The sequence below is a fragment of the Prunus avium genome, chromosome 3 (genome assembly GCF_965620075.1).
Source record: "Prunus avium chromosome 3, drPruAviu1.hap1.1, whole genome shotgun sequence".
Lineage (NCBI taxonomy): Eukaryota > Viridiplantae > Streptophyta > Magnoliopsida > Rosales > Rosaceae > Prunus > Prunus avium.
The window spans coordinates 7873689-7894351 of NC_142286.1; the positions used below are offsets into that span (position 1 = coordinate 7873689).

The 20663-nt window shown below is 37.2% G+C and overlaps 4 protein-coding genes and 1 pseudogene across 6 annotated transcripts; 2 read left to right on the forward strand and 3 right to left on the reverse strand.

Annotated features, from left to right (window-relative positions):
• Positions 1–438: 438 nt before the first annotated feature.
• On the reverse strand, positions 439–2449 carry LOC110767451 (uncharacterized). Of its 2 annotated transcripts, none has more exons than XM_021970997.2 (2): positions 2015–2449; positions 439–1615 (listed from the first exon to the last, which is right to left on the reverse strand). In XM_021970997.2, the coding sequence occupies exons 1-2, from the start codon at positions 2432–2434 to the stop codon at positions 1580–1582; spliced, it is 456 nt and encodes a 151-aa protein (XP_021826689.2). In that variant the 5' UTR covers positions 2435–2449; the 3' UTR covers positions 439–1579. The 2 variants fall into 2 exon arrangements, with proteins under 2 accessions (XP_021826689.2, XP_021826686.2); XM_021970994.2 differs by having other exon boundaries at positions 2008–2449.
• A 1789-nt stretch (positions 2450–4238) lies between these two features.
• On the forward strand, positions 4239–8525 carry LOC148295537 (putative disease resistance protein At3g14460). Its single transcript, XM_088250241.1, has 3 exons — positions 4239–7346; positions 7466–7562; positions 7664–8525. Exon 1 carries the CDS (start codon positions 5721–5723, stop codon positions 7320–7322), a length of 1602 nt encoding a protein of 533 aa, XP_088106367.1. The 5' UTR covers positions 4239–5720; the 3' UTR covers positions 7323–7346; positions 7466–7562; positions 7664–8525.
• On the forward strand, positions 4495–5550 carry LOC110767456 (putative disease resistance protein RGA3). The gene has a single exon (XM_021971001.2). It carries the CDS (start codon positions 4495–4497, stop codon positions 5548–5550), a length of 1056 nt encoding a protein of 351 aa, XP_021826693.2.
• A 433-nt stretch (positions 8526–8958) lies between the features above and the next one.
• LOC110767425 (homoserine O-acetyltransferase) lies at positions 8959–11595 on the reverse strand. Its single transcript, XM_021970962.2, has 2 exons — positions 11183–11595; positions 8959–9379 (listed from the first exon to the last, which is right to left on the reverse strand). Exons 1-2 carry the CDS (start codon positions 11582–11584, stop codon positions 9188–9190), a joined length of 594 nt encoding a protein of 197 aa, XP_021826654.2. The 5' UTR covers positions 11585–11595; the 3' UTR covers positions 8959–9187.
• Positions 11596–15859: 4264 nt separating this feature from the next.
• Positions 15860–18842, reverse strand: LOC110767463 (putative pentatricopeptide repeat-containing protein At5g40405 pseudogene; annotated as a pseudogene). The gene is made up of 2 exons (XR_015834470.1): positions 18663–18842; positions 15860–18331 (listed from the first exon to the last, which is right to left on the reverse strand). The product of XR_015834470.1 is annotated as a putative pentatricopeptide repeat-containing protein At5g40405 pseudogene (transcript).
• Between the last annotated feature and the right edge of the window lie 1821 nt (positions 18843–20663).

Consider the following 20663-nt stretch of genomic DNA (forward strand, 5'->3'; position numbering starts at 1 on the left):
CATGCCGTCAAAACATTTCCGACTCCTTACCAAACTTGCCACCAAATGAAGACATTGAATGTGCGGTAGCCGAGGTTTCATTTGTTCTAATGCATACCTTTACGCCCTATTTGGTGCGCTGAATTGGACTAATTAGTACTGAGCTTAGAGTGTTGGACTTTAATTGGGCTAGATTGCACTGGACTTAAGTCCAGTCCGTTGTTTGGCACAAGTATGGGCTGGACTGCATTGGACTTCAAAATTTTTTTAATTTTAAAATTAATTTTTAATGTTTATTAGATTATTTAGTATCAGAAATAATTAAATTTTTATATAAAAAAAACATGTACACAAAATTAAAAATAAGAATTTGAAAAAATAAAAATAAAAATAAGAAATCACCTGAAAAAAATTCACAAAATTAGTAATAAACACGAAAATTCTTTTAAGTACATTCAAATGATCAACAAATATTTATCTCGAGAACAAACTCCTAATGCTCCTGAAACCCTATGAATATATAAGATGTTATATAAGAAGCAACATGTGTGAGAACTTTTTCCCCATATTTTGCTTGACAGCGCTCATAAACTCATCTAAAAGATCAGCATACTCCTGAAGGTAGTGTCAATAACCTCTCCCTCCCTCTCTGAGAGTTGTGATTGTAATTGAGAAAGCAAAGCAAGCCATGGATGATATCTCACCACAGCTTCTGCAGTACATATTTCATTTAGGCGTAGCAACCTTGGTTTCACTAATATTTTTCTCAAATTTGTATGCAGCCCCTAGACTCATATCCATTTTGGGTTACTTTTGGCCTCTCTTTGCCTCCACAACTCTGTTCTTGGTGGGAATGATCACCTTTGGTTATATTTCTCAGCTGTCAACAGAATCACACAGTGAAAAGCAAGAAAGCTTAGAAAGCTAATCTCATCACAACAATACATGTACTGACATCTCTATATTCAAATTCCCATTATAAATCATAATCTCAGCACAAGATAGCAAAAGGAAGTTAAGGCAGATCGTTAGAGTCCCTTCAACGAAAAAAAAAGCCAAAAACTGAAAGCCCAAAGATGAAGAAAAAAGCAATTTAAGGGAATGCTCCAAGTAGAATTAGATGCCTAATTTTATACAACTTACAGCAAACAACAGAGGTAGACATGACTTGCCGACACCACAATCTCTAATCAGCAAAAGCTTAAACAAACAACTAATCACTGTATAAAACCAACCAGATCTATTTGTCTTGACTCTCTTAACTTAAGTCCCCACATTGAGAAGCTGAATTTCTCAAACACAAAATGTTTGTTGCTTAACCACATTGACAATGCTTTTTGCAAGAACCACCACCATAGCAAATAAGCAAGCTACTACGCACTTTTGAACGCCAGATATAAACAAATAAACTAAGGATAACCAAATGAGATCAAATCAAACGAAGGAAAACCAATTCATGTCCAAAAGATTAATCAAAACTCCAATTCCCTTTTTCTTTTGGCATCACAGAAACATGACGCTGGGAGAGAATCTCAGCATTTTAAAAAATTGGGTTTTCCCCAGACAGTACGAGTGTGTTCCGAGTTCTCTTCAGTCTTCATCATCGAATTATGTTGCCCATCTTCTTCTCCTCCTCCTGTAAACAATAAAACAATTAAACATCAGCATCATGGAGTGTAAAATAATATCATAAACGACTAAAAAAATAACATAAAACAGCTCTTTTCCTTGATTTCACAGAGACTAATATCAACTTTTCCCAGATAATTGACAAACTATTTTAAAGCTATTTTCTTTGAGAGTTTCTATTGCTATCAGTAAATCCGACCCTTATATAAAAAAACATAGAAGGGATCAAACGGTTATGCTACCATATACGCATATACAGGCATATATAATACTATCTTTCAGTTCATCTAAACGGTCAAAAAAAGAAAAAGAAAAAAAACAGAGAGAAATATATTCCAAAAAATTTTAAAAAATTATATCAAAATTTTTATGGCTCATTTTCCATGACAGAAGCCAAACCAGTCACCATCTTAACCCCAGTCTGAGATCTCTTGGGCTTCAACTCCGGCGGTTTCCATTCCTTCTCCACTATCGCATTCTTTTCCTCACCCGAACTCTCCAACAGCTCAAATACCGACTCGTCCAACTCAGTCTCACCCGCGGAGTTCATCCCGACCGGAATCAGCTCAAACTCGCCGGTCTCGATCAAAGGCTGAGTCTTTTCTTCGGTCATCGAATCGGACGGTGAAGACGTGGCTCGGGTGTGAGGAGACAACCACTCGGCCTTGATGTACTTTGTTTGGGACATCCACCCACTGCCTTGCACTGGTGGATCTAGGTGGTGGGTACGGGGGGAAGGTTGGATCGGGGTTGGGGAAGACGATATGGGGGTGGCGTTTTCGGGGTTTGGTTTGATTGTTCTTGCTCTTGTTGTCACTTTTTTCATTTTTTTTGTTATTTATTCTTTAAGATATATTTGTTCTTGTTCTTGTTTTTTTGTTTTAAATTTTTGGCGCGTTGGGAGGTTGCAATGGGGTGGAATTGGGTTTGGCTGGGTTTGTTTTTTATTTTTATTTTTTTAATTTGAAGATTTTATTATATTTATTTTTAAAATGAATAAATTTTTTTAATAATTTGTTGACCGAAATTCCCCTCCACAACTAATAGAAATTAAAAAAATTTGACAGAAATTAATGATTGTCCTTAAATTGCTTTAAATTGAAACTACAAGGACAAAATTGACCAAATTGAAATAACAGGGATCAAAGTGATAAAAGAGGCAAACTACAGGGACCAAAAGTGACTTTTTGCCTTTCTAAACTCATGTCTCCAAAAGCCCTAGAACATATACTTATAGCTACTTGTCGATCTCATAGCTTCATTACAAGTTAGGAGATAATAAGGACTCGTTTGGTATCCTACTTGGATCCAACTTTATAAACTCAAAAACAGATTTGAAGTAAAAAACTTAAAAAAAAACACCCGTTTGGTAGAGCCATTTTAAAAATCCCAAAACCAAAACAAACTCAAAAACTCCCACATTATTGAAAACAAAAGAAGTGAGATTTATTTATTTATTTTTTCTCTCTCTCTCTCTCCTCCCTCTCCCGTCCTCTCGAGGAAACCCTCAAAAGTTTTGCTTAGAGCACTTCCAGTAGTGAAACCCTTGCCATGGCAAGGGGGGGGCCTAGGGCAGCTACTATTCACGTGAATAGTTGCTGCCCTTGCAAAAAGCAATGTGTGTTTCCAGCAGTTGACATGGCAAAGGGCAAACACTATTCATTTTTTTGTTTTTTTTTCACAAATTTGTTTACCTAAACAATTAATTTGGACAATATTTTCGGATAAGATTTTTGGTGTGGGAAGTGAAAAATATGACTAAGTATTTATCTTTAAAAAAATCTGAATTTTTTAAGATTTTTTTAAATTTTTTTTGTTGCTGACGTCAGCCTGCCCTCGTTTTGGATCTGGGGCTGGACTTGCCCTTGGGCCAGCCCGTCTTCATGGCCCCCACATGCAACTCGGGCTAGCCTAAGCTGCTGGAGTCCGTTTTTCTCCCAAAACCCCCCCAGCCCGAGTCCAAAACGAGTTGCTGGACTTGCTCTTAGAGAAAGTAATTTTCTAGGTTCTGGCTCAACGCCGTTGTTTGCAGCTCCGTCAAGGTCTCCTTCGTCCACTACCCAACCCAAAATTGATCAAATTTTTTTCTTCATGTTTTGGGTTTCTATTGAAATCTCACAAATTTTTTTGTCATCTTTTAATTTCAATTTGTGAATCTGGGGTATCTGATTTCAATTTCAAATTTTTTATGTCTTAAAAATAGTTTGGTGTTCAATACCAAATGAGTTTTTAAATCTTAAAATTACTATTCGAAAACTCATCTTTTTAGAAAGAATTATAGTTTTTGAGTTTATTTTTTAAGTAAGATACCAAACATGGCCTAAGCCTTTTATTTATTTAATTTTTTGAATACGAGGCTGTTTGGAGATGCTTTGACCAAGCAAACAAGAAAAGAATGTGGGAATAAGCCTTGTATTTATTTAATTTTTTGAATAAGAGGTTGTGATGCCTGAATTAAAAGAAAAGAAACAAACAAGTTATGGAAGGGATAAATTCTATTCTTGTTGATTGGCAAGTGTGTGTTTCTTGTCATGGTGATGCCTGAATTGCCTTACAAGCATTCTTCAGCCTCAACATTATAAAACTAGCTGGGGAGAAATGAGAATGCCTACAACAAATCCCAACACTACGTACCTTGTTATCATTTGCATTAAAATATTTCTTCCTTTTCCTCTTTTCCTTTTTCTTCCACTAGAAATCCATTTCTAGAGCAAACAAATGGCTGAAGCACTCATTTCCGTGCTCCTAGAACAGTTGGCCTCAATCATCAAAAAATAAGTAGAACAAGAGTTCAGACTAGTTGTGGATGTTAAGAAAGAAGTGGAGAAACTCACCCGCAATTTCCAAGCTATTCACGTTGTGCTCGAGAATGCAGAGGAGAGGCAAATGAAGGAGGTGGACGTGAGATACTGGCTGGACAGTTTGAAGGATTTATCCTACGAGATGGACAACGTGTTGGACGAGTGGAGTACTGAAATTCTGAAACAACATATTCAGAAACAAGAAAAACAAGCTGGTAATGCTGGTAGTACAAGTACTACGAAGAAGGTATGTTTCTGCATTCCTGCCCCTTGGTTTTGTTTTTGCCATCAAGTTGTTCTTCGTCTTCACATTGCTATGAAGATAAAAGAACTAAATGAAAGATTAGATCAGATTGCTAGTGAAAGATATATCTATAAGTTTCGACCCACGAAAAGAGGAATTGAACAAATTGAACGAGAAAAAAGTTCTTCTTTCGTTGATCAGACATTTGGTCGTGAAGTCGAAAAGGACACATTAGTAAAAAGGTTGTTGAGTGAGAGTGGTCAAGCAAGGCCAAACTTCCTTGTCATCCCAATTGTAGGGATGGGAGGAATTGGTAAGACAACTCTTGCCCAACTTGCATATAATGATGAAAGGGTTCAAGCCCATTTCGACAATAGAATATGGGTTTGTGTCTCAGATCCTTTTGATGAGATCAAAATTGCCAAAGCCATCATTGAGGGTCTGAAAAAAGAGACCCCAGCCCCAAATGAGTTGCACACTCTAAAGTCCATCATAGATGAGTCCGTTAAGGGCAAGAAGTTCCTTCTCGTCCTAGATGATGTGTGGAACCAAGACTATAGTAAGTGGAAACAATTAATGCTACCTTTACAAAACGGGGCTGTGGGTAGTAGAATATTGGTGACCACACGAAAAGAGGAAGTTGCGAGGATGGTGGTGGGAGCATCCACTGATATTGTCAATTTGGAGGTGTTGAGTGAAGAAAATTGTTGGGCATTGTTCTATCACACTGCACTGGCTGATAGAGAAAAAAATGAGTCTAAAGGGTTAGAATTTATTGGTCAAGAAATTGTCAAAAAGTGTAAGGGTCTGCCCCTTGCTGCAAAGGCATTGGGTGGTCTCATGCGCTGCAAGAAAACGAGGAAAGAATGGGAAGACGTTTTGAATAGTAAGATATAGACGTTTTGAATAGTAAGATATGGGAGGTAGACGGAATTGAGGAACAAGTTTTCCAACCACTGTTACTAAGTTATTATGATTTGGCCCCGGCAATCAAACGTTGTCTTTTGTATTGTGTTATTTTCCCAAAAGATTATAACATTGTCAAAGATGAGTTGATTGAGTTGTGGATGTCACAAAATTATCTTAATTCAATTGGAAACAAAGAAAAAGAAGCGGTAGGCGAAATGTACTTTGATAACTTAGTAATGCGCTCTTTCTTTCAAGAATTTGAGAAAGATGAACTTGGAAATATAACTGGGTGCAAGATGCATGATGTTGTGCATGACTTTCTACAATTTCTAACTAAGAATGAATGCTTAGTTTTGGAGGCTGAGGGTGGTAATAATAAGAGAATAATGGAGTTTAATGGATATAAGAAGGTTCGTCATTTGACATTAATGTTTGCACCCGAAGGTCCACTAATTCCGATTTCCTTGTGCAACTGCAAGAATTTACGGACTCTAACAGCTTTTGATTCAAAAATTACTAGTTTTGGTCCAGAGTTAATTTCACAAGTAAAATGCCTTAGAACGTTGAATCTGAGTTTTAACTCCATAAAAGAAGTTCCGAATGAGGTTGGGGAATTGGCACATTTGAGGTATTTTGATTTGTCTTACAATGAAGATTTGATGAAATTGCCAGACAGCATGTGTAATTTAATGAATTTGCAAACCTTGAGACTCATTTGGTGCAGAGCACTTGAAAGATTACCTGAAGGCATGGAAAAGCTAATTAACTTGCGGCATCTTTATCTTATGGGTTGTCTTCGTCTAAAGTTGCCCAAGGGGATTGCAAGGTTAACAAGTCTACGAACGCTAGATCAAGTTCGCATCCTTGACGTTGATAACAAGAAGGAAGCATTATTCGAGTTAAGTGATTTGAGAAACTTGGACCAGCTTCGTGGGAGTTTTCGAATAGAATTTCCGGAGGATCAGAAGGACGCGAGGCAGGCCGAGGAAGCGCATTTGGTGAACAAAAATTGCCTTGTCAGTCTAGAATTGCGCTTCTCTTATGGTGGAACAGATGAGATTCCTCTTAAGGCATGCCAGGAAGAAACACTGAATGCCTTACAACCACCTCCAAATCTGGAATCATTCTCTATCTATCACTATAGTGGCACCACACTCCAGCGCCATTGGCTGACGTCGTTAAACAAATTGAGAAGCCTTTACCTCGGATTTTTCAATTCTGTTGAGTTTTTGCCTCCTTTGGGGAGATTGGAGTCCCTTGAAGTACTGGAGATACAAGATTGGCCGAGCTTGAAAAAAGTAGGAGTTGAGTTTTTGGGAATAGATGGATTAATGTTCAACTCTTCATCGTCATCGTCATCCTCTTCATCTCGAATTATTTTATTCCCAAATTTGAAAACACTTGTATTCTACTACTTGCCGGAGTGGGAAGAGTGGGAAGGAATGACAGGGTGGAGCGAAGAAGAGGATTCTCAAAAGACAATTACAATAATGCCCTGCCTTTCTTCCTTACGAATTGGTTATTGTGGTTTGCTTAAAACACTGCCCAACTTCTTACGAAATACACCGCTCAAGGAGCTTGTCATCGGTTTCGACTGTCGGATTCTTGCACAAGGTTGCCGAAAAGGCAGAGGAGGAAGAGAGTGGCCCAAGATTTCTCACATCCCAAACATCCAAGTTTGGATCGGACGAAGTAGTGAATTTGTACAAAAAGACGGAGTTTGGATCGGACAACAACAAACTGATGATGATGAGAGCTAAGTGTCGCTTCCGCATCTTCTTCTGGTAATTATTATTCATTTATCATCACAAATTTTCTTCTTTTCTTTATGTGTTTTTTTTTTCTTTGGGAAATTCCATGTCAACAAACTGATGATGAAACAAACTTATGAATTTGGCTGAAGGAGTAAACTTGGGAGATGGTGCTTCAAACTTGGGACATCAGTCTACCTCGAACTCGAACATGAACATGAAGACTCGTACTCCACTCCTTAATTCCAGGTACTCTATCATCTAGACTTACTGAAGCTGAAGGTTTTTATTTTCTTATCTGATGATATTCCATCATGGCATATGGCATGGGATTTATTTTCTTATCTCAGCAGCCGAAGCTTTTTTATGGCATCCAAAGAGGGAAGAGTGGATCATGCGACGCGGAAGTCTCATTTGAATTCACACTTTTAAGATAATCTTGTCATGCAGCTTCACCTTTGTACAGTAAGGAAAATAATTAATTATAATATCCGATATGTATGTATATATAGCCAATAGCGTAATTATGATCTCTGTTGAGATGTTGTTGTTATATATCACTCTGATCTGAAATGTCAGATATGTACATTAATAGACAATAATTCAATCATGAACTCTTGATATTCTTGGTGTGAATCTGCAGATACATCGGAAAATGAAATCTCGTGGGTTATTCCTAATAAACCCTAATATACTTTTTCATTTATATCTAATTTTCTACAAAATGTAACATCACCATCAAATGATACAAAAACGGCGTCCTTTTCGTCTTTTTCTCCTGCTTGAGCTTCCGGCATTCTAGTTTGCAATGATGACAAGTAACATCCTTCCTTTCCCTTGATTTACTTGTTGACCTCCCATAAGAATGAGGATGAGAATTTCGACTTTTATTCCTTCATCCTCTTTTCTATGACTAAAACCTCTGAACAAGATGAATATGTGGAATTCCTTCTTGTTTCTTTATTCAACATGCTAGTAGATACTAGAACGAGAGCTCATCATCTAGCACCATGTTCATTAAGAAGACCTGATTGATGATACTTTGCATCTCATTCTTCAAGTGTTCATTGACCGAGGTGCCTTCCTTGAATTTTTAAATTAACAAGCTTTCTAGTTAAGAAAGATTTTTTGGTGGTTGTCTTCCTTTCATATAAAGCTTTCAAACTTCCTCCACAATGAAACTGATGCAGTCACTTTTGAAACACGATGAAATACTTTTTCCTCAAGCCATTGTCAAATAACCCCAATGGTAATCTGGTTCAGCTTCCAATCTTCATCATTCTTTTTTCTGGCTTGTCGCCTTCTCTTGGGTTTTATATACAATTTCCATGTAATATGGGATTTTCTTATCTCAGCAATTGAAGATTTTCACTGTATTTGAATTTACTTTCAAGTAGACCAAATGGATGTTACAGGCAGTGCTTTCAAATGGATGTGGAAGAAATCACTGGAATTCTTGTAGCAGCTCCACAAATATTGATGAATTACCTTCTTTTGGGGTTCACAGTTCCGGAATACAGGGCTCATGAAGTGACTGAAACTGGACACAAGGGTTAAGCTACAACAGTAATTGTGTGTGTAACAATAGCTTCCATGATGTAGTATGATTCTAACATTCAAGACCCGCAGAAATATAGATATTGAGTTTTAAACAGAACAAAATCTTTAAGATTAGAAATTGTTTTGCATCATCAAGCTTCTCTTTTCTTTATTTTGCTTTTGTAAAAATGCATTTGCACAGCACCTCATCATACAATCAACCATATCTCAATCTTGCTACCCAGGAAAATCTGATTGCTTATACGTTCTTATAAAACCAGCTAAATTTGTCTTATATACGAAGAGGATATGTGCTAAATTACAGGCCTGCATTCCTAGCTTCGCCCCTCTGCACGGCTCTGCTTGATCAAAAGCAAAACGGCTACAATAACAGGAGTTAATATCATGATAAGAGCCTGTACGATGTTGGGTCTGGTTATCTCAGGAAAAACTATGCTTCCATACTTTATAACAGCTGAAGCCACAATGGAACCAGCTACAACCTTCCCCAGATATTCCAGATCGTCCTGTTTACAACAATGAAAGCATTTAGATCATGTGAATGTAACCAGTGCATGATATAACAAAAGATATATGGTGCCTTTTAAATCTTGCGGTTCCTGATTATTTGTAAGGAAGGAATTTTGAGCAGATTTTTTACAATCTTCTCTTCCAATAAATCAGGCTCTTTTGCTGGGCCTCTTATCAGCTCCATTCCCTTCATTTTAGCAAAAGGACTCATGCATCAGATGCATTATTCAGTCCTTGGTTTGGTCACGAACATTTTCAATTTTCAGTAAATTGCTTGCTTCTACAGGGTTGGACTAGTCATATGTAGACCCAAAATCTGCAAATTTAGTTGAATGCTATCTTCGCTACTTGCTGGAGAATCACCGGAGCCAACGGTGACCATTGTAATAAATCCTCCTATATATTGCAGCTTTGGTTCTGTTCTGTTTTCCCCATGACATATCAAGCCACCCTATAATTCAAAAAGACAGAACAATCCAAAACCACAAAAGAAGCCACTTTCTTTAGTCCATTTTCTTTGGACGTACTTTCCCCGGCTAGAGAACCCAATGAAATATATACTTGGCCAACTCAAACAAAACTAAGATAAATCTCAGATGGCAATAGAAAACAAGACTGTGAGAAGGGGACGAAAAATTCATGTGCCGATAAAATCATCCTCATCATGCTCTATAACTGTATACCAGAAAAATAATAATAATAATAATGTGGCACCGAATATGGACAGCACACAGTGGATACTCAAACCATTAGTTTTGTAAAGTCCATTCACAAAAGATTGGCCCCATCAAGTATGTACTTAGACACCTCAAGCATGTCAGATTGGCTTGTGAAACATGTATTGTGCGGAAACTCCCTTTGATCTTGTTCTCAATGGCATATGTAACAAACTCTCACAACTCACAAGGATGAATTGAACACTCACACACTTGTTTTCTCTCTTTGGTTTCTAGACTTACAAGACTCCAACACTCGGACTCTCTCCTCGCTCACTAGCTCTCAGCTACTTTGCTCCCTTGCATCTGCTCCCCCTTATAATTATGGTGTAGTTCAGCCTTTCAACTTAGGAGGGAGAGAAGCTTCCTCCAGCTGCAAACCCAACAACCAGCCACTCTCTTCCTAGTTTGCAACAAATGCTCTTCCTTTGCATATGTTTTCGGTGAGCCAAACAACAACAACATGTTTCTTTCAGATTGGCTCGGTAAGATATCAGAAATCAGCAAATTTGAAGCCATCGATAAAAGAGAACAAAATTAATATTTGATAAACAACTCCATCTGGTCAAAGTTTGATCATTTTTTCAGCCAAGCAAGCAAAACAGAAATTGAAATCTTCAGATGAAAAACTAAAAACTAGACAGTTAGAAGGGGACCAAGAGTTCATATCTAAGAAAACAATCATGCTCGCTCTTTACCTGGACACAAATCTCTCATACATATATTGAAGCTTACATCTCTTTTTTTTCTTCTTTAACTACATGAGTGAATTACCAAAGAAAATAATTGTAGCATTGAATACAGACATTCATATTCAATATGCTTGTACAAAATGAACAAAGTTGCTATCTATCTAAAAAATGAACACTAAATTTCCCTGCAGAACCAGAAAAAAATTTCCCACCATAGTTTCATATCATAAAATCCTTACAGGCTTATTTGAAAAACCCAATAGATATGTAAATCCATCAAAGACAATCATATAGCGATGATAGACAGAAAGCAAACTACCCATAAACCCAAAGAAAACAGAGGCCAAGACCCAAGTTTCAAAAGAACAAGAAAAAGGAAAAAGGGTGGTACCTGAGAGTTTGAAGCGCTTGTAGTGTTAGCGATGCCTGAACTCTCTTCTTCTTCTTCTCCTCCTCCTCCTCTTCGAGGGTCAAGAGCTCGGATAGGCAAAGAACCTTTTACCCTCGTGGAAGAGAAGCAGTTTGGGTAGTGGATGACGAATTTTGTGTAACCCGTGACCTTCTTTGCGGGCCTTATCCGCCGGTGGTCCGACCTGGAAGAGTAGCGAAGGCTGGAGACTCCAGTTACTGTGGCTGAGGCAGTTGTCGCCACCATTTCTATGTCGCTGACTGTTTTAACTGTCGACGCAAACTGCTTGCTGTCACGATGGCCAAGCGTTGTGGGATAGTTCAGAACTTCAGATGATGGAAGTCGAGTCCAAACCACTATTTTTTTTTTTTTTTTTTTTGCCATCGAGTCCAACCCACCGTTTTTTATTCGGCTATTTTTTTTTGGGTCAAAATTCCTAAGTTTTTGATTTAGCAAGGGGTCGGACGGGGCCAGCCCAGTACGGTTTTAGAAAGAAGTGGTTTGGGGCTGTATTCTCTTCTTGTTTATATTTCTAGTTTCTCGGAAAATTTCATATGTTTTCTAATGAAATGGGTTTGTTTAATATTCAACTTGAATCCAACTTTTTAAATTCAAATACAGAATTTGAGTCCAAAACAAAGAAAACCTGTTTGATAACCCTATTTTTAAAAACTCAAACTCAAGAACAATTAAAATACACCCTAATTATTAAAAACAAAAAATATCTGTTTTTTAAGTTTTTTTTTCTAACAACCCACAAGTTCTCAAATTTTTAAAATTTGAAAACAGTTTTCAAGTTGCATACCAAACAAGTTTTTGAATCTTAAAAATAGATTTAAGAACTCCTTGTTTTTAAGAAAAATCAAAGTTTTTGAGTTCCCTATTTGAATAGGATACCTTACGCCCCCTTATTTTTTGTAGGTCATATTTTACGAACTTTGCAAAATGCTGGATCATAACTCATGCAAAGGGAGGTGGTGCTCTTAATTAGTGCGTAAGTTTTGTTACAAGTTACAACATATTATGTTCACATTTGTTTTTATAAGTTTGCATTTCTGTTGAATAAGTGTTTATGTTTCTACTAAAATGTTATTGTTACAAAAATGGATGGTCATGCAAAGGGAGGTTGTGCTCTTAGTCCGTAAGTTTTGGCTGCAAGTTTTGTTGGATCTAAGCATTGATATAGCTCATAAGAAGATGGTCCATTAAGCTTCACTCTGGAAACTTAGGGCCCGTCTGGTAACATTTTCGGAGAGTGTTTTATGAGAATATTTTCAAAGAATGAAAACAAGAAAATGAATTTGCATTTTCAGGGAATGAAAATGCGTCTGGTAGATTAATTAGAAAACATCTTCAGAAAACAAAAACAATGAAAACGTGTCTGGTAGTACAATTTGAAATAATAATATGTGAGTTATTTTTATGAAAACGTTTTCCATGAGAATGAAAACAACTTTTTCATGTTTTCTACAAGTACACATAAACTTGTTTTTATTTTATGAAAACATTCTCAGAGTTTTCTGTTTTTGGGCCACCGAACGTGTTTTCGCCTCGTTTTTGTTCTCTGAAAATAAAAACAACCTCTTAAAACGTTACCGAACGGGCCCTTAGTATTTTGCTTTTGTTCTTACACTAGTTTTCAACCTGTGCAATTCATGGGAAAAATTTGCTTGAGTCACAAATTTTTGAAATAGTTTGCAGAAATGAAAGATTACATATAATTAAATATAAATTAAACTACAACTCGTCTCGTACAAATCTTCGAAACCTCTATTTGTACATCCGTCTCGTGTGGGTAAGCCAAACCACATTGACATCCATGTTATGTTCCAACTCGGAACTTCCAAATTATATATTAACCCTGTGTACCTAAATCACTAATTGCAGTACATTTCTTTGCTAACCTCAAGTTCTCACTGCAAAACACTATCAATAGTACAAAGCTTGCCTTGCACAATGCCTGCCATATGTACCAATCAGTGGGTAGTCCCCTAACAATCAGCTCAATGTTTAAGTTCCTCAATGTTTGTCCAAGGATGGGATTTGAAGTAAAAGATTCAGGAATGTCATAGTATAATAAATATTGATTTTGCTGGGGTTTTGACCTTTTGTGGGGATGCTCAATTTGTACTCTTTAGGTGACTGGAAATTTTCTGCAGAACGTAGATTTTAATGGGAAGGAAAATAAATGGTAGACGACCCCTAGGGAATTGCTCCTGGGTCTCTTTATAGTCACAGCTAGAAAGAGAAGTGAAGCACTCTTTTGATAGCAAATATGGTTTTTAACAGAATTTTTGACAGAGTTAGTGTTAGGTGACACAGTTGGAATATTTTGAAAACTTGAGGCGGTATTTCTCTTAAACTTTTTTTATTTATTTTTTTTTTTTTTTCTGAGGTGACAATTAAAACTCATGTATAACTTCAGGTGACATATCTGAAATCTGTCGAAGTATATATATATATTTTTTCCTATTAATCTGCCTTCTCAGTTTTGTAATGCTATTCCAAAATTTGTATAAACTTTAACTTCAAACATTAGTCTAGTGATCAATAGCAAAGAATAGCTATCTCTTTGGTTGCTGGGATTTCCAGCTAATGGAAATCATAGAAAACTAAATTAATGGCGTGCCTATAAAATAATGTTTAAAGACAAGACATAGTAGTCCTTCCTAAGGTGTGGTGTGAAAAGCAGAACGTAGTGTTTTAGAGTTTCTAGATTAAGCACTTACAGGGAAGCATTTTTTGCTTCACCCGTTTTCTGAAAGCATGGTCTAGAGTTCATTCTTAACTTAAATAATGGATTTGATTTATGTTCTAATTTGGTTTTAGTCTTTGTAGAACAGAAACTTCTTGTTCATTGCGATCAAGAGAGCGAAAAATAAAAACACACAGATTCTGTTTGTGATAATGGTCTAAAAGCACATGACTTACGATAAATAATGATTTTCAAAAGGAAATGAAGAAAAAAAGGGGCTAATAATATACATAAATCAGATAATTGTCTATAAGCACATGACTTCAATATAACGCTTTTGTGCATACACCAAGATGACTAAACACATAGGTCATCACATCATTCTCGATCACAGGATGAGAAGACTAAAGAGATAACAAAATTTTCATTACTATCTGAAATGCTGCTCATATTTTTAACACCAACATGAATTTAGTTTTGTGTAAACAACTTCACAATTACAAATATCTATTATTCTATCAAGGAATTAACTTGATTCCATAACGATCAAACAGTATGCATATACTAATGTCAAGCCTAGTTAAACCGGTATGCACAGTTAGCACCTTTGACTCAAAAATCAAAATCAATCAAGCCCACCAAGTCAAGAAATCAAGTGAAATGTTTCTTGAGAACCTCAAGGAAAAAAAATTCAAAAGAAAAAAAACACTCAGCATCGAAACATATCCTACCTCTATTCATTGGGACACTAAATATTTCCCGATAAATCCTATGCAAGCACAAAATGCTACAAAATGATTAAAATTGGTTGAGTAAGATAACTAATAATCTTAAATTTGAAGAGGTCAGGCATTGGAGGGGTTCTCATACCTCCAAAGTGATGACACCACGAAAGTGCCTCTCCCCTTGCTTTTTGGTGTAGCCAAGCTGTGAAATAAAGAAAGGGTCAAATTATATCCGGATATCAATTTGCACGAGTGAAAGGAGCAGCAATAACAACAGTAACACATTTACAATCCAATATTCTGAAGTAAAATAAAGAGAAATAATGCAAAGCAAACAAATGACTCAATTCTGACATATTGGGACATATATATAATCTGCGAGCTAGCATGTGCTACTCCATCCTTTATAAGACTTCTTGTCTGGCAGTAAGACACTGTCTTATAAGGACTCAAACAAAAGGGATTGGAACATACATAAAACTATACCTGAAGGCTTTCCTCTCTGATAATAATCAAAAAACAAATAGAGGCTTTCCTCTCTAAACACATATAATACTCATCTATCTACAAATAGCCTGTTATTAATTCAAAACTCACTGCAGAACCATAGAAATTAGTTTCAACCAACCCTATGGTCATAACCTAATTCAGTGAAGAAGCAATCCCATGGTCTATTTACAGATGCAAAACAATAAATTCAGTCAATAAGCAGTCCCATGCTCCATTCACATAAGCAAAAACAATTAATCCCAACCAAGAAACTGACCTCTCGCTTAACAGAACCGAAAAAGGAACCCTGAACAGGGCTATCCAAAGCAGCAAAACACTACCTACAAAAAGTCATAAGAAGACACAATTAAAAAAGGGGAGAAAAAGAAAGATAAATCTGAAAAATTGAAGAAGCAAACCCAACATATACCAGCGCAAACACAAAAGAAGGAAAGAGGAAGAAGGCGATATAAAACAAACAGGAGAACAAACGAAAAGAAACTTATCGAGTGCAGAAGAGGACCAAATGGATGAACAAATTCGCGCCATAGAAATTAGCAGCCACAAATGAAATTAACGGCCGCAGGAAAGCCAGATCAAGCTTCAACAGTGAAGCCCTCATGCGAGAAAAGCCAGCTAAAAAAGATCTCCCATCCCCCAAGAATCCCAACCAAAGGCAAAACTGGTTATATTTTTGGGTAGGTCCAATAACAATATCAGAGCTGGAGATTGAGCTCTCTAGACAGAGAATGAAAGAAAAAGACGGTGAAAGTAGGGCTTTATTGATCATTTTTAAAGAAATATACAACAAATACAAATTGCAAATGATATCAGAGAACAAAGAATAAATAAGCAGCTTTCTGTTTCTTCTTCTTTCTAGCTGTCCAAGTTTAAGAGACAACAATCAGGACTTGAACTGTGAGCAGACCCATGAATTGATGAGCATTTTACTTCACCAATACCCTTTGCAAGAGCACTCCCCATCCTGAAAATGGTGAAACCTGTTCCTGTCTCTTACAATAATCTCTCTGTTAAAAAGTTTAGATATCATTTTGGTGACATCATGGCAATCCCAACAGACCCTGAGGTTCTTCACAATCCTAATCGGCACTCCTTTTAAACTATCAAATCGAAAGCCATCGCAACCTTCTCGCTGTGTTTACACAATGCATCCTCTTTCTCTTCTTCTTCTATATCATACAACACAGGATTGGTGTTAGCCACATAACCTGCTAATTTCAGCCGCCTACAGATTTCTCCCAACATAGTCTCAATTTCATTATACCTAGGATGTGACTTGTCTCCTACTAAGAACTCATGAACTTCACCATCAACCTCTAAGACACTACAACCAGGAAGCTTCCTCACACCTTTAGCCTTCATTGTCTGCCGCACATTACTAACTCCATCCCATAGCTTGGAATCAGCATATATATTGGACAAAAGCACATAAGCACCATGATTCTTGGCCTCTAGTTCGACTATCTTTCTCGAGGCAAGCTCACCTATTTCCATATTCTTGTACATTCTACTAGCGTTAAGCAAAGCCCCCCAAGCACCTGCATGAGGCATCATTGGCATGCTGTTTATGAAGTTCAGCGCTTCATCTAAACACCCAGCTCGGCCATATAAATCAACAATGCACCCGTAGTGCTCTAGCTGAGGTTCAATCCCATACAATTTCATCATTGAGTTGAAATGTTGACGACCTTCCTCAACTAGTCCAACAACAGTGCAGCCCCTTAGAACTGAAACAAACGTAACTTCGTTTGGATGAACCCCTTCTTTGTTCATAAGGGAGAAAAGCTCAAGACATTTCTCACCAAATCCATTCATAGCTAGCCCCCCCAGTGCACTACTCCAAGTATACACATTCTTTTCTTTCATCCCCCAAAACACTTCCATGGCCTTATTCATGTTCCCACATTTCGCATACATGTCAATAAGTGCAGTCCCCAACGTCACTGTCATCCGTAGCTTGTTTCGCTCTATATATGCATGAGCCCATCTCCCTTGATCCAATGCCCCCAAATTGGAACATGCGGATAAAACCGAAACCATAGACACTTCATTGACCCTCACACCCTCCATTTGCATCAAATGAAACAAATTCAAGGCTTCCCTAGACTTCCCACATTGCGCATACCCTGCAATCATCGCATTCCAAGCAATAGGGTCCCTTTGAGGCATTTCATTGAACAGCTCCCTTGCAAAACCAACATCACCACACCTAGCACAGGCGCTTACCATAGCAGTCTGGCATACCAAATCAGGCTCCACAATTTCTCCAAACACTCTATGACATGAATGTAAGCAATCCAATTCAGCATACATGAAAATTAACCCGCTTTGAACATGTGGATCATTCTCAAACCCACATTTAGTCAATGCACCATGGACCGAAGCACCAGTCTCACGTGCCAAAAGCTGTGCACAAGTGCGAACCAAGAAGTTGAAGGTGTAGTTATCAGGTAAAAAATGGTCCCTCGATTGGAGAATTCTGCTATAAAAGTAAAAGCTTTTAGATGGCGTGGAGCTTTTAGAATAGGCTCTGATCATGGAGTTGAAGGTGAACAGGGTAGGATTCTCACATTGGTCCAGGACTTTATTGGAATAACCCAAATTGTTGGGGTTTCTGATGGCTATGGTGGCAACAAATTGGCCAGAAAGGTGAGGGTCGTTGAGAAGACCGTTGCCAAGCAGTTGAGAGTGGATTTGCTTGAGTTCTTTGAGGGTAGTGCATGAGTCTACGAGTGAAATGGTTGGATGCTTTGCAATGCATCTTAGGGAGCTCATGTCTAGCAAATCATTAGTGTCATGTTCCAATAACCTCAGTCTTAGGCCTGTAATTCTGCCGGATCGGATCGGAAATAGCCATTACAATTTCCATCCAAAACCCTTCGGAATTCAATAAACACTTCTAATTCCGATTCCGGAAAATTCCCAAAAAATTCGGAACTTTCCGATTCCGGAGTTTTGAATTCCTCGGAACATAATCATACTTTCTCTTCCTTTCTCAAATGCTAACCCAAAAATCGAACACTCCATTGTCCCTTCCTTTCTCTCTTTGCCTTCTTCTGTGAGACCCACTCCGACGCCAACGCCATAGCCTCCACCACAGTCAAACCCACCACAGCCTCCCTCCACCATCCGTCCACCTAATCACTCAGCATTTTCACACTATATGAATTCAACATCTACAAAGACAGAGCACAAGCATCACTGTCAAACAGAACACAATTAAACCCAATCACTCGACCAGCCAATCGAACCCAAAAAAAAATAAGGAGAGAGGAGGAAGAAGAGATGGAGGAGCCGAGGAAGAGAGAGACATATGTATGCTTTGAGCCACACAAATTGAACAGCATAAAGCCCTAATTTTTCTTTTAAATTGAACAGAACCCAGAGAGCTTAACCATTCAGAACAATCAGAGTGAACCTTTTATAAAAAAAAAACCAGAAATCTGCGAGTAAAGAACACAGAAAACCAACAAGTTCAAGATCCAAAATTTCAGAAAACCGAAGACGGAATAAGAAGAAAAAAATTTCTTACCCTAAATTGCAGCCCCGAAGATGAAGAACCCGCCTCTGCAACTCCAAATTTGAATATTGGTTAATTTCGAGTCAGTAAAAAAAAATTCAAAATTGGGACGAAGTTGATGGGCTTGAGCTCCAAGGTTTTGAGCTTTCGGCCGATAAACCCTAAGAGCATTTCCAGCAGTCAAACCCTTCCCATGGCAACTACTATTCTTTTTTTTGTTTTTTTCATAACTTTTTTTACTTAAACAATTATTTTGGATAATATTTTCGGGTAAGATTTTTGGGTTCCTACGTGTCAATACTATTCATGTTGATGTTGTATTTTTAGTTATGCTTTGTTTTTTTAATGCTTTGGTTGTGGTTTTTTTATTTTGTATGTTTTGGTTGTTTGTTTTTTATGTATGGAATGTTTTGAATAAAAAGGAATTTTGTTGAATATTTTCTTTATTCACTAAAAGAAAATCAATACAACTAAGAAAACAAAATACATGAATTACCACTAATTTATTAAACAAAAAAAAATACAATGAAATGAAAGGCAAGCAAACTAACTTAATGGTTTTGATCATTTAACCAATCCGTGTTGCTAGGTCCATCGTCACGAAAAAGCTTTCGTCTCATAACATCCCTTCATAACATCCCTTTGTATTCATGGCCATGGTTTCCCGATCCTTTTTTTCAATGTTTTCTTGGCGTACATACTCCTTTTCTTTGCGTATATACTCCCTTTCTTTTGCATATTCTAGTTGAATTGCCCTATCATGCTCTTGTTGTTTCATATCCATTTCAATCCTCATGGCTTGGTGCTTTGAAATGTCCTCCAAAAATTTAGATGCATTCTTGGTAGAATTACTACCTCTCTTCGCCTTCGCCGCTTTCCTCCCAATAGGCCTAGGCTCCCTTTCGATAGGTGAGTCTTGACTCATCGGGGAATCCATAGGTGAATCCGATGTTGGTATCTCATGGAGTGGCGTTTCGTTCAACACCACCTCTGGACCCGTTAGAATAATTTGGAATCTCTTACAATTCTTCATTGCCTCCCAACATTGGGTATGAGTGAAGCTTTTTTTGCCTTGCCCAGTAGCACCAAACCACATTTGTGCTTGCATAATCTATAAAAAAATAATAATGGAAATGCAAGAAACTTTAAAAAATATTGTCAATGCAACATGTATAAAAAAAAAATGGAAATGCAAGAAATTTTAACAATTTATTAGAAATGCAATAAATATTAACAAAATATAAATATTGCAAGAAACATTTAAATAAATATTGGAAATACAAGAAATATCAATAAAATATATAAATTGCAAGAAACATTTAAATAAAAATTAATGACATAGAAATTAATAAAACGAAAATTACAAATAATTTACCTCATTTCTAAGGTTTTCCCCACTTCTATGGTTGTTCATCGCTTTTGCCAAGGCATCTCTCCATTTCGCCAACTCTTTATTAAGAATTTTCCACCTACTAGATAATGCCATTTCCGTACGGGTCGAACCCATTGCCCTTTCACAAAATTCCTGATGAATTTTTTTCCACATCTGACAGAATTTCATCTCATTACCCGTTATGAGACAATGACTAATTTGGACCCAACACTCACTCAACAAAATATCTTCCATCGTGCTCCATGCCCCTCCGGTTTCATTAGAAGAACCCATAATATTTCCTAGAGAAAAATACAACTTGAAAGTGAAAAAACTTAATATTGAGTAGAAGGAGAAGAAAATGTATGAGGATTTGGTGTTAAAAGTGAAGAGTATTTGTTGGTATTTATAGAAAACAAATTCAGTATTTTTTTTGTATTTTTTTTAAAAAAAATTCAATTTTTTTTCAATTTTTTATTGCAAAAAAAATCGTCGCCGTTGGATTGCTGGAAAAAATCGAATCGGAGAGCCCAGCAGCAGCCCAAGGAAGAGAGCCGTTAGGGGACTGTAGCAGGGCGCGTCAAATTTTTTTTAACGTTGGCGACGCGCCAACGTTAAAAAAAATTTGAACACCAGGGCTG

Bases quoted from the DNA above. Each gene is read 5' to 3' on its own strand.
- LOC110767451 (XM_021970994.2), bottom strand. From the start codon at position 2,434: ATGAAAAAAGTGACAACAAGAGCAAGAACAATCAAACCAAACCCCGAA. The intron at 1,616-2,007 runs GTTTGGCTTCTG...TATTGTTTACAG, and splicing joins TGGGGTTAAGATGGTGACTG to GAGGAGGAGAAGAAGATGGG.
- LOC110767456 (XM_021971001.2), top strand. From the start codon at position 4,495: ATGAAGGAGGTGGACGTGAGATACTGGCTGGACAGTTTGAAGGATTTA.
- LOC148295537 (XM_088250241.1), top strand. From the start codon at position 5,721: ATGTCACAAAATTATCTTAATTCAATTGGAAACAAAGAAAAAGAAGCG.
- LOC110767425 (XM_021970962.2), bottom strand. From the start codon at position 11,584: ATGGCAAAAAAAAAAAAAAAAAAAATAGTGGTTTGGACTCGACTTCCA. The intron at 9,380-11,182 runs GTACCACCCTTT...TGTTGTAAACAG, and splicing joins CAAGCGCTTCAAACTCTCAG to GACGATCTGGAATATCTGGG.